This window comes from Mauremys mutica, chromosome 3 (assembly GCF_020497125.1).
Source record: "Mauremys mutica isolate MM-2020 ecotype Southern chromosome 3, ASM2049712v1, whole genome shotgun sequence".
Classification (NCBI taxonomy): Eukaryota; Metazoa; Chordata; order Testudines; family Geoemydidae; genus Mauremys; species Mauremys mutica.
This window is the reverse complement of record NC_059074.1, coordinates 156089483-156102831: the sequence shown is the minus strand read 5'-3', so window position 1 is coordinate 156102831 and position 13349 is coordinate 156089483. Positions and strand designations below refer to the sequence as shown.

Below are 13349 nucleotides of genomic sequence, written 5' to 3'. Positions count from 1 at the left end.
CTTTCTTTCTTTTGTAGGTAGAGGGAGGATTTATCCAAGGCCTTGGGCTCTTTACTCTGGAGGAGTTGCGCTATTCCCCTGAAGGAGACTTGTATACCCGAGGGCCTGGAATGTACAAGATCCCAGCGTTTGGAGACATTCCCACAGAGTTCAATGTCTCTCTTCTCCGGGACTGTCCAAACAGCAAAGCAATTTATTCATCCAAGGTATCCTCCTGGCATCCACATGCCCTCTACTTATTCTTATTTCCATGGAGGCTGTATTTGATAACAGTGGTGTACAAAGAGACCGCATTTACAGTAATGAGGAGGTTAATGGTGTATCTGGCTTTGAAGAGATCAGAGCGTTTTGATTAGCTGTTCATCTTATAATCGGTTTGTTTGCATTCCTTCTACCAGTAATCGTTAATATGAATGATAATACCCATATTAAAAGATTTAATGATGAAATGGCTAATACATTATCACCACTGCCCTGTACTGAAGAGAATCTGAACTGCTCACCTGTGTCCTAGACCCTATTCTGCTAACACTAATAAAGATTCTTCTTTCGCTCAAGTAGCCTGTGCTTTCGGCACAGGTGCTCTGAGTTCTAGTCCTCCTGTTGTTCTGAAAGCTCTGAGCAATTGTGGTACGCAACATGTCAAGCTACAGATTTACAAAAGTGTTACTCCCAGAGATTTGTTATAATTCCATTATCTTTTTTTCCCAGTGGTTGCAGAGTACTGTTTTTCCTTCAGGGTTGCAGGGTCCCTCGCCATAAGGGGTTAATAATGTATTGTAAATGTTCTTCAGCTGTTGCCATTGCAGATCGTCTCTGTTCTCTTTAGCTGGTCATATTGTTAGGACTGAGCGTTATGCAGCTTGACATATGACTCTAGCACAGGTTCAAAGAGTGTCCAGTTTACTGTCAGTTCAAGGGGGCACACAAAGAGACCCCAGAACATCATTATCTAAATATTTGTTTATACCTTGTCTGTCTCCCCACTCATCTCCTTCTCCCTGGCTCCGGGGAAACGTGCTTGCAAATCAGTAAGGCTATTTTTTGTCTATTAATGTTAATCGTGATCAAGTACTCATGCTGTTAGCAGGAAAGGAGGAAGGAACTCAAAAGTAAGCTGAACAGCTAATGACCTCTGCTAGCTCCTCCTCTCCCTCCAATAGACCCACAATCCAGACTATGATGAGTCTGTTTGGGGTCAGTCTGATTCTCTCGTGTGTTCTATCTGTCCAGGCTGTTGGTGAGCCTCCCCTGTTCCTGTCTGCCTCTGTGTTTTATGCCATTAAAGATGCCATCTTCGCTGCAAGGACAGAATCTGGCATGACAGGGCCATTCAGACTAGACAGCCCTGCCACCCCGGAGAGGATCCGCAATGCCTGCGTCGACATGTTCACCAAATTGGTACAGTATTTAGGCTCTCTCGGCTTCATAATGTTCCATGATCCGATTCAACAACACTATTCCATCCCAGGTTGTAGAAGAGTCACTGTGGGGCAGATCATGTGATCAGATTCGGACATTTAATAGAGATAGCGTCCAATGGTTTGATGCTATTGAAAGAGAGATGCAAATCCAAACATCAGCTGCTTATGGAGAGCTTCCATTACAAGAAGGGCCTCCATACAATGTGGTATTGTGACTTCAGTATGTTAAATGGACATTATCCGCCTAATTCAGGATACCGCTCACCCACAGAATAAAATTTCATGGCAGGGAACAGACATTGCAAAATTTAGTATGGATGGAAACCTTGTCAATGAATGCAGGTTTTATCTCCTTAATTTATACATTTTTCTGCTGTGCTGTAAACCCAACCCCTACATCACAGTGTTAGTGCAACAGAGCTCAGTATTGACCCTGGCTTTAAGCGGAAGTGAAACTGACCAGCCTATACAGAAAGCCAAGATGGGTGAGGTAATACCTTTTATTGGGCCAGTTTCTGTTGGTGAGAGAGAGATGAGCTTTTGAGACACACACAGCTCTTCCTCAGCCCTATGTGGCTCGAAAGCTTGTTTCTCTCACCAACAGAAATTGGTCTAAAAAAGATATTACCTCATCTATCTTGCTCTCCAATCTCCTGGGATCAACACAGCTACAACTACACTGCACACTGTCTATACTGAGTGAAGTGTGAAAAATATATAGCATAAACAATGAAAAATAGATTTTTAGAAATATTTTCATTTTTAATTTAAAGTAATGATAACAACATCGGTACAATTTTAAAGAGAGAGTGTGTGTGTGTGTGTGTGTGTAATGTATCTATACAATCTTTCATACCAGGGTTTGGATTTCCTATTAAGTAACAGCTCAGTATTGAGCACAAGATACAGTGGGTATTGAAGAATCTTGTATGCAGTGTAGTTGTAGCCATGTGGGTCCCAGGATATTAGAGAGCCAATGTAGGCCAGGTAATATCTTTTATTGGACCAACTTCTCTTAGTGAGTAACTACTCTAATCATGGACTGAACAGAGACACTGGATTTATGGCTTATTACAACGATCTGTAACCCATGAACCCCTTTTTGTCCTATAACTGCAGAGGTGTTAATGGGCCACTCTGCTTTGAATGGTCCCTTATACAATGTGTGCTAACTACTTATGCTGAATTATCTTTTCCATCTTTCATTATGGTATGACACTGGGATTACCTTTCCCAGACCCGAAGAAGAGCTCTGTGTGGCTCGAAAGCTTGTCTCTCTCACCAACAGAAGCTGGTCCAGTAAAAGATATTACCTCATCCATCTGGTCTCTCTGACTGAATAATCCTGTTATTAGACCATATTGCATGTGCTGAACCTGGAGAGTGGGGGAATGGCTCCCATAAACTCTTCCTTCTATTTATCTGCATTATATGGTTGAGAGCAAATTCTTACTATGTACTGAAGAATCCTAAAGCAGCCACTTGGATTTCCTTCTCAGAAGACTACACTGCTTTTATTAAACAGAGAGAAAATTTTCTCAGAGTAACAAAGCTCAAAACAGCATTCTAACAAACTTAGAAGACAGCTCTTTGCACAGCTCTCTCTCCAGTCTAATTAATAAAACAGGGGCTCAGGCTAGAACAAATTGCAACAGTGTCTCAACTTCAGCTTGCTCCCAGGCTCTACTAATCAGTGCGAATAGGGCAACTCCCAGGGACTCCAGCTTACTGTAATGCAAAGGCATAGATTAAATGATTCACTGGCATCTCCATGGTGCTCCTCACCCTTATTTCTGAGTGCCTCCCAAACATGAATGCATCTAGCAAGTCTGTCGTTAACATTGTTGGTCTCCATACTGGAATGGAGGAGTACCGCTAAGGCCTGCCTTTGTGCTTTCTGCTTTGATGACCATCACTGAATATTATGACCTCTCCAGTCTTCTGATCATCTGTGGGCCTATCCCGAAGTCTTCATACAGGACCTGATCCTGCATCTGTCTCTGCCTGCATTGACCCTGCTTCCTTGCAATGCTCCATTAGTCCGTAGGAGTGTGTGCAGGTGGACCCCTGCATCCCAGTGGAATCCCATTGACTGTGCAGGCATCTGTCCACATGCAGTCAGTTGCAAGACTGGGGCATTGGTCATTACTCAAATATAAACCCCACTGTAGTTAAGGGCAAAGACTATGGGCCAAAGCCTTCTTGCCTTGCTCATGCATTACTACTTGTCTTGTGAATGAGATGAGCAGCATCTAGCTCCTGTGTCAGGATATCAGGATTATCCCCAGTATATTTGTCATCCGGCCTCTGAACCAGAACTGTTGCAGTTCTCTCATTGCTAGTTACATGTGGTACAGATCCTGTATTCCAGTGGTCTCCAACCTTTTCGTCTGGCGGGCGCCAGATGAAGGACCGTGGCGACGGTTGAGCATCTGCCGAAATGCCACTGAATTTCAGTGGCATTTTGGTGGCGACACCTCTAGATGACGTTGCTTGTCAGCGGCAAGCGGCGTCATCCAGAGGTTTCGCCGCCAAAATGCCGTCACATTTTAGCGGCATTTTGGCGGATGCTTGACCGCCGGCAAGGACGCGGGCACATTTAGATGGCACCCATGGGCATCGTGTTGGGGACCCCTGCTGTATTCTGTCTGATGGGGATTCTAAGCTTAGATATTCAACAGTATGAAGCCCACCTACCACAAATGGTAACAATCTGGTCAGTCTGCCTACATTAAGAATTCAGTGTATGCCTCCAATTTGTTGCTGCCATCAGTCAATTTAACTTTTTGTATTCATTTTTTACAGTGTCCATCTGCCAAATCCGGGACCTTTAAGCCATGGTCTGTGAGGGTATAAACGGGAAGTTTAAGGAACAAGGTCTGTTCATGAAGCTGGTTTTACCCCAGGGGACCAAAAAGAAAAACTCTGTAGCAGAAAACAAATCTGTATTCATGTGTCTCATCCATTGATTCATGAAGCTCTATAATCCAATTGTTGAATCATCAATTCCATGAGGAAAGGGTATTGATGGCAGGTTATTGCTGGGATGGAAATGTAAATGAAGAGTAAATTGATGGCTTTGCTGTCTGTGTAATTGAAAAACCTTACAAGGTTCATTTAAGTTTGTTGCAAGGATCAGAAAAATGATTACGACAAGCTTGTTTGTAAAAGCATTTATTTTTGTTAAGTATGATTATAAAACTCTGAGATGTGTAAAACTGGGGAGGACTTGGATGTGCTAAATCCAGTCAAAATGGCCTTTTTTCCTTTTTGCACTTTGAAGTCGCTGACCAGAGCTGGTGTAAGCAGATATTATTCGTTGACTTAAATGGAGTGTTGCCCACTTACAGCTGGTTGGAATTTGGCCTTTGTTTTATGACGTTTAGATGGCTGCACTGATTGATTCATAGATTCCAAAGCCAGAAAAGACCATTGTGATAATCTAATCTGACTTCCTGTATAACACAGGCCTTAGAAAAACATCCAATCTTGATTTAAAAATTGTGATGGAAAATCCACCATGACCTTTGGTAAATTGTTCGTTCCAATGGTTAATTATCCTTTCTGTCAAGAATTTATGCCTTATTTCCAGTCTGAATTTGTCTAGCTTTAATTTCCAGCCATTGGATTGTGTTTTACCTTTCTCTGCTAGATCGCGGAGCCCATTACTAAATGTTTGTTCACGATGTAGGTACTTACAGACTGTAATCAAGTCACCCTTAACTTCTCTTTGTTAAGCTAAATAAATTTAGAGTTCATTGAGCTTATCACTATAAGGCATGTTTTCTAATAATTCCTGTGGCTCGTCTCTGAACCATTTCCAATTTATCAGCAATCTTTTTGAACTGTGGGCGCCAGAACTGGACATCGTATTCTAGTAACAGTCACACCAGTGCCAAATCGAGAGGTAAAATAACCTCTCTACTCCTACACGAGATTTCACTGTTTATGAATCCCAGGATGGCATTAGCTTTTCTGGCCACAATGCCATGTTGGGAGCCCATGTTTAGCTGATTATCCACCATGACCCCCAAATCTTTTTCAGGGTCACTGCTTCCCAGAATAGAATCGCCCATTCTGTAACTATATCCTACATCCTTTGTTCCTAGGTATATACATTTACATTTATGTATAGCAAAATGCATATTGTTTGCTTGCACGCAGTTTACCAAGTTTCTAGACATTTAAAAATATATCTAAAATTCAGCTCAAAACGTTATGGCTGAGTGACAGAATATGCCCCCGTGTTCACACACTACTCCCAATTGTAATAATTTTTGTACAAAATATGCCATGTAAGTATTATTTGAAAACTCATAATTTGCTGATCAGTATCATCCTGTGTGAAGCTATAAGCTTCCGCTGTATAGTAGTATTAACACATGTTCCAAACTGGACGCACAATGCTTCCCAGAGTTCCTAGGGACAGCAGCCACTGTGCCACCTGAAGGAGCATGTCTCTCTGGGCCAGCCAGCTCTCTTGGCCAATGCAGCAGCAGGGATATGAGCTCATGAAAATGGAAACTGGTAATAGAGCAAAGCTATGGTTAGTGCAAGGCCTTCTTCAGGACATGCCGGGAATGGAAACACGGTCAGCATTTTCCCCACAGAGGGCCTCACAGTTTGGATGTTGCCTCTATGTTTTCTAGAACAAGTTGTTTTGCTTATTTTGCAGGATCCCTTCTTGTTGGGGCATGTGTGTATGGTGGGGATATGATTACAGGCTGTAAAGGGAAATGCTTCCAACCCCAAAGGTGGGTAGCATCTGGGAAATGAAACGGGGGGTATTCAGGGCACAGAAGATTGCTGAAGGAATGATGTTGATGGAGATGTGACTGCCTGTGCTTTGTTGTGGTCTCTAAGCAAACCTGCTCCGTGAAATACTGTTTTTTTCTCAAAGTTATCTTGTCCTTGATGGGCTTTCTCATAGAAAAAGTCCTCAAGAATCATAGGAAGTGCTACATCAGACTACACCTATCTATCTGTCTTATGCATTTCTAGAGCCTCCATCACTGCAGTATTTAAACACAGGGCAATGATCAGTCTAGTTCGGTATCCTGTCTTTGACAGTGGTCTGTACTAGACTCATCTTTGGAAGGTGCAGCCCTGCGTGGTGCACTTGGACAACTGTACTGCAATGTACCATGGAGGGAGGGTTTTTCCTGACTCCAGCTGGTGATTAGCTTGAATTGTGAAGCATTTGCTTTTAGACTAACAATCATAGAAATGTAGAAGTGGAGGGACCTCAAGAGGTCATTAAGTCCAGCCGCCTGCGCTAAAGCAGGACCAAGTAAACCTAGACCATCCCTCACAGGTGTTTGTCCAACCTGTTTTTAAAAACCTCCAATGTTGGGGGTTCCACACCCTCCTTTGGAAGCCTGTTCCAGACATTAACTACCTTTTATTGTTAGAAAGTTTTTCCTAATATTTAACCTAAATCTCCTTCCCTGCAGACTAAGCCCATCATGTCTTGTCCTACCTTCCGTGGACAGGGAGAACAATTGATCACCACCTTCTTTATAACAGTCCTTAACATATTTGAGGACTGTCATTGGATGGCTACTCTCTGTAATTGTTCTCCTAATTACTTGCTCCCTTCAGTACTGGGGAGGTCCCAAAGCAAACTGCTAGAAAATCGGAAGGCAGCAAAGTCCCAGCGATAGAAGTGGGCCAGCTGCCGCCTTTCTTTGAGTGACAGCTCGCTGAGTAACTGCTCTGATAGCCAGCTATAAGTGCTCTGGATCTGCGAGTCTGTGAACTCAGGCAGGTGGAAGTCCATTGGCAGCCCCATGCGACGCATTAGGTGATGTACCTCCCTGTTGAGGAAGCCAAACATCATCACGTAGTCATACTGGATGAGGCATGGCCGGCACAGGCTGACCAGTGGCTTCCACTCCATGCTGGCATTCTGGGGTCCCCTGTTTAAAATGCTCTGGATAAACTCTTTGAAAGTTAGGCCATCTGCCAGTCTCTGCATGTAAGCCGAGATGAGTCTCTGGAAAGGGTCCCTGATGAACAGCACTTTGGTGTAGGATCTCAGCATAGCCTCCATTGCTGTTAGGTTGTACTCACTGAGTCGCTTCTGTAGACCACGCTGCTGGGGCTGGCGAACTGGCACCTCCAGTGTCACATCTGCTTTCTCCTCTAGCACCTCCAAAAGCCATTCCCAGATTTCCAGCCCAATTGCTGGCACTTGGCAATACAGGAAATCCAGCTTGGTACTCACTGCGATCCTTGAAAGCACCTCGGCTGCTTGTTGCTGGCTGGTTGGAAGCTTGGTGACTTTAGCAGTTTTGCTGCAGAAGGACCTCAGTGTCTTTTTCCTGAGCTGTTGAACATGGAGGAGGGTGTCCAATGTCAAAGGTAAATCATCCTTCATGTCTGCTTCCAGATCACCTGCAAAACAGCATTTGGATACTGGGCATTATTCCCACAAGACAGCTACATAAGGAGACCTAGGGCAACATTCTCCACCCATACCAGTGCTGCAGGATTCTACACTATGGTGTGGGACAGGTAATGTAAGCAACACAGTGTCTCCGTGGATACTGAATCGACCTAACTACATTGACTTAAGCGCTACGCCGCTCATGGAAGTGGAGTTATAAAGTTGGCGTAGTGGGTGACTTACATTGGCGGAAGAGACATTTGAATGTAGATACTTACAGAGTTGGGTAGACGTAAGCTTGAAGAAGAAAACCATACTTCATTAGACATCTTTATCTTAACTGCAAAGCATCATGGGAATCCTGCTCTGAGGCAAGCCTTAGGCTAAGAAAGATTTTATCTTAAGTGTCAACAGGTAACAATCTGGATTTGGCCTAAAGAAGTTTTGCCTGTGTAAGGATTCCAGGTTTTAGTTGAGATGGGTTTAATAACTAGCAAAAATAGTAAGACACATTATAAAAACCATAGGAATGGTAAATTGATTTGTGAGTTAGAACATACTCACCCCCTGATAAACTCTTTTGAGTTGATGATTAATATCAGAACACATTATGGACTCAGGAGCTATCAAAGATATGTTAAATCATGAGATATTAATTAAAGACTAGAGGTAATGTTTCTGGAAGTGGCTTAGGAGCTTGTCGTTTTAAAAAAAAGAACTTAGGCTCCTAAATTCCCCCTCAAATGACTTAAGCTCCTAAGTCACTTAGGCATTTTTTAAAATATTACTGCAATCATGTTTTTAAAAAAGCAACTGCCCAGTCCTTTTTTGTGATGATTGCTTTTAATTTGGCAAATTTTAATTTCACTCCTTACTTTTTCTAATTTGAGTTCTAAAATGAAGGGGACTCCATCAGCTGAAAACTCACACTAATGCTGCAGTGCTAGGTATGTTTTCCTTACTATTGTTACAGGTAGCTCATATGGAAGGTTTCTGATTTTCAGTTTTAACTGATAAGCATTGATAAAACACATCTAATTTAAAAAAAGAAAGAAAGGAAGAAAATGGTGTTTATCCAATAAACACTGGAAAAACACCAGAAATGGTTACTTTTATCTAAGGGTTTATCTACACAGAGCAATAATATGAACCTCGGGGGTGTAATTTCTACAGCACATGAACGCCTTGTGTATTATTTGGCTCATGTAGACTCTGCTGTTGTGCACTAAAGGTTTCCGACTGCGATTTGACATACTGCTGTTTGAAACAGTAACAATACTATATTGAAGCACACTAGGGAACATTACAAAGAAATTACTCATTACAGTATGTACTACACATAATGTCTACGATATACATTACCCATTACAATATATACAAAGAGAAAGCCTCAATCCCCCCTGATTTTTGGACACCTACATACAACTCAAAAATTGCTAAAAATAAAGCCTGAACAATGACATTAATAACCACCCCCCAAAACCAGTAGCCCTCGTCATATGTCTATTCTAGCTAAAAGAGACTAGAGAAAAAGACTTAGTCTCTATTTTATCAGTTGTTCCTATATGCATCTGGCAGCTCTTAGGGGATAGTCAGTTTCCCCTGGGTAGTTGGATAGTTTGCCAATGCCAATGTTGTTTGGGTGGATCTTTCATACAGCAACAGGGAAGTGAAAACACTTTAAAACTAGTAAAGACCCATTGGAAAGACAGGGAGCAAGGGATTCAGGGACACAATTGGTGTCTGGAATTATTTGTAACTTCTTTTGACTGACTACATTTCAAACGGATGGTGTCTGCTGAATTTAGAGCTGGACTGACAGCTCTGGAAGAAAGAATTCATCTCTTCATCCACTGATGAGGAATGAAGTACAGAAGAAGTGCAACCTTCCCCCCACCCTCCCGCATTGTCCCACCAATATTCCTCCGTCTGACTGGAAGCTATGGAGCCTGATCCTCCATCCTCCTCCACTGTGTGCAGTCATCTACCCCAGTGCAACGTGGATTTTCAATGTGATCAGACAGGAATGCGAGTGTTTAATCCCCACATTGCTCTCACCATGTACCGGTATAAATGACTGTAAAAGGAGGAGTGCAGCAAAGAATCAGGCTCCTGAGGTACAGGTCTGGAAGAGGGTAGTTCAGTCTCTGTGGCCTAGTCAGTCCCGGCATCTCTGCTGATGACAAGGGGGTCAATAGTGTCAGTTGTGGGGGGTGTCTTTCATGATGTGGACATTTGTCCATTGAGAACTGGACAGGAAACCACCAGTTCATTTCACAAGAGCCATAAAAGAGCTGCTGGCTGGTAACGAATTTCAGTCACCACCAAACTGGGCAGATTGGTGTGTTTAAAGGACAATAGAAAATAATGTTCAAAACTTTTCTGACCTGTCCTGCATCACTGTGAACAGGCAAACATTACCTCTTCGCTGGGGAGGGTGACTCCTGAGAAAATGCCCCCACCACAAGAGGGAAAGGCAGCAGAGCAGAGCCAAGGTGAGCAGGCGGAGGAGGAACCGCATCTTGGGCATCTCTGAGCTGCCCCACCAGGAGCGGACAACGACAGCAAAGAGCAGGCGTGGGCCCGACATAAAGGCAAGAGACCATTTCTCTGTGTGTTTACTCAGGAGCAGGGTTAAAGTACTGTTTGTCCAACAGTGCAGCTCACGGATAGCCGTCCCCAGTGTCAGAGAAACCTCTGGGGGAAAACAATTCCCACAGGAAGGTTACACAGTGGAGTCTCCTACCTGTGTCTATCTTTAGCCGGCTGCTGTCTCTTGTCTTCTACGTAGACAGTAAACTCTTTGCCCCCTGAGCTGTCTTTTTGCTCTTTTTGTACGCTGCCTAACACAGTGGGGTCCTGGGCTCTGACTAGGGCTCCTAAGCACTCTGATAATACAAATAATAGTATACAAGCAGATATAGTGCCATCAAACCAAGGAAGTGACCTCGTAATTCCTAAGGGAAGTTAGGCAGGGGGTAGCCCTGTCTGGTCCCCCCTATGGGATCATTCTGAGGCACTCTGCTCAATAGCTTTTGTTTTGTTTTTCACCTAGCGATGTTATCATTATTTGTCCTACTGTGGCATCTAAAGCGGCGGTTCTCAACCAGGAGTTCCCAGGGTTCTCCTTACCCTCTGAGGATAGGACAAGAAGCAATGGGCTTAAACTGCAGCAAGTGAGGTTTAGGTCGGACATTAAGAAAAACTTCCTAACTGTCAGAGTGATTAGGCACTGGAATAAATTGCCTAGGGAGGTTGTGGAATCTCTGTCACTGGAGATTATTAAGAGCAGGTTAAACAAACACCTGTCAGGGATGGTCTAGATAATACTTAGTCCTGCTGTGAATGCAGGGGACTGGACTAGATGTCCTCTCGAGGTCCCTTCCAGTCCTATGATTAGCTCCGGCCCAATTTGATGGTGCCTGATGAATCTTTTTGTTAACAAAGGCTCTAAAATCAGTATTTTTTAACCTTCTCTTTATGCAGAGATGTGCTCCTTGCCAGGAGCTTCCATCCATGGCATATCACCTCCTGGGAGAGGCCCAGCCATGCTGGCAAGTTTTCAGCTCAGGGAGGCACTCTTCCATGGGAAGGAATTGGTTACAGCTTAGCTTAGTTAGCCTCTGTACACAATGAGTCCATGCTACTTAAAGGCAGGAAAAAGGGGCTACTTTCTAATAGTCAGGGAAAGGAGGGAAGGAGCTCGAGACTGATAGCAAAATGTCCTTTGTAGTGATTGGTGTGCTGGGTTGTGTGGCTGTTGTGGAATTAAGCAGCATGGTTGCAAGTCTGTGGGAGGGATTTTTTGTGTTTGTACAAGTTTTGTTACACAAGAACCTCATAGAAATATGAAGCTGAAAGCCCAGAGGGCATTTTGCTTACCCTGGTCTCCTGTGAAGGACCGGTGAACATTCATGCCGGCTGCACAGAACCTGCACCGAACCTTCCCTATCTTGGCTCTTGTATGTTTCCTTGTAACAGGCAGTTAAGCTCTATATTTCCACCAGAGGGGGCTCCAGACATGAGAAAGCATTGCAGTTTCCTCTGTGTGCCTGCTGGAGAAGAGAGAATAGAATGTGGTTATTTATAAGACAGCCCCTTGCTTGCTGCAATATAAATAAATGTTTAGTTAGATGCATTTGTAGTAATGGCTGTGGGTGTAGGAGCCAGCTGGGTCTCAATGAGCTCATGGGGTTCAGATGGGAATCTCGGGCACTTGTTGAGAAATGTCATTGGCAACATTCTTTCGTGACAGTATGTTAGTGCTACAGAGGAAGCCAGGCAGTGAGCACCCCTCAATGTCAGGACCTCATTTCCAAGGCAAGGACTGAGCATCCCAGCCTATACAGTACTGCCCATCACCACTGTGCATGCCCCCGGCACGTGCACTGACAAATTCAACAGAGGACAGCACTAAAGAGGTCAGAGTCACAGGTGAACTTTCAGCAGAGCATGCAGAGAAGTAGTGGGCTAATTTTATACCCATTGCTCACAGAAACACAGTTTGAATAGCACCTGGGTTTGGACCTCTAAGGGACTAGATTACTCAGGCGGCAGCAGCTTGGGCTCCTTTGATCGCTTTTTGGAGGACAGGCATGGAACTTTGCATCCAGTTGCAAAACCATGGTAAGGAATCAAACCTTCAGTGTACAGTCCAGCCAGTATGGCGGTGCAAGAGAGCGATCCAGTCCTGAAGGTAACAGAAACAAACTATTTTCTCCATGCTGCAGGAGAGGATGATGCCTGGAATCAAATGAAGGGGAAATAATAATATCAAGCACATTTCCTCCATAGAGCTCAAAGCGCTTTACAAGGGAGGTCACTATAGTTATCCCCGTTTTACAGATGGGGCAACTGAGGCACAGAGTAGTGAAGTGATGTGCCCAAAGTCACTCAGCAGGTCAGTGTCAGAGCCAGCAATAGAGCCCAGGTCTCCTGAGTCCCAGCCCAGTGTGCTATCCTGTAGGCTACATAACACCTCTTGCTAATCAGTAGCAAATGTTTAATAAATAGATGGGCCAGAAGAGAGTGAGGAGAATTCTCTCTATTACGCATTTGTCACTGGAACCTGGATGGCACCTCCTCCTTTGTTTAAAAAATACTCTCATATTCTACAGGACTGATCCAAACTCTGCCACTCCAAGCAGGGTTGCAACTGCGCTGCTGCTATCAAACAGGGTAATATATTTTTATCAGGGCTGATCAGGGTAAAGTCATAAGATAAAAACGAAGAGACAGTCGCTGGCTGAAAAATAAATGTATTCCACCTTTGTACATTAATTTCAATAAAGTGATGTCTATAAAACTTTGGCAGCCTAAAGCTAAACACGAGAAACAAGTGAACTATATCTACTGTGTATTCAAGGCTTGGTGTACAGTGAAACCCCCGCAAAGAGATGATAAGCAGCATTATGCTGTGAATCAAAAGAGCTGACTGAGTTCAGTGAGGGGCTTTATTGTTTCTGCTGAGTAAATGTCTCTGGGCTCTCATCAACAGGATTACGACACAAATTCAGATTCATGTTTGTTAATCTAGT

General features: G+C 43.7%; 2 protein-coding genes across 3 annotated transcripts in view; one reads left to right on the top strand and one right to left on the bottom strand.

The window, feature by feature from the left end:
• The window catches only part of XDH (xanthine dehydrogenase), a 73445-nt gene extending 69110 nt beyond the window's left edge, over window positions 1–4335 (top strand). The window contains 3 exon segments of the mRNA XM_045009723.1: window positions 18–206; window positions 1234–1401; window positions 4230–4335. Of these exon segments, the coding sequence (XP_044865658.1) occupies window positions 18–206; window positions 1234–1401; window positions 4230–4280 (408 nt within the window). The 3' untranslated portion in view covers window positions 4281–4335.
• A 667-nt stretch (window positions 4336–5002) lies between these two features.
• Window positions 5003–11935, bottom strand: LOC123366356 (carbohydrate sulfotransferase 9-like). Of its 2 annotated transcripts, none has more exons than XM_045009725.1 (2): window positions 11695–11935; window positions 5003–7820 (listed from the first exon to the last, which is right to left on the bottom strand). In XM_045009725.1, exons 1-2 carry the CDS (start codon window positions 11726–11728, stop codon window positions 7009–7011), a joined length of 846 nt encoding a protein of 281 aa, XP_044865660.1. In that variant the 5' UTR covers window positions 11729–11935; the 3' UTR covers window positions 5003–7008. The 2 variants fall into 2 exon arrangements, with proteins under 2 accessions (XP_044865660.1, XP_044865659.1); XM_045009724.1 differs by lacking the exon at window positions 11695–11935 and adding an exon at window positions 10234–10361.
• Between the last annotated feature and the right edge of the window lie 1414 nt (window positions 11936–13349).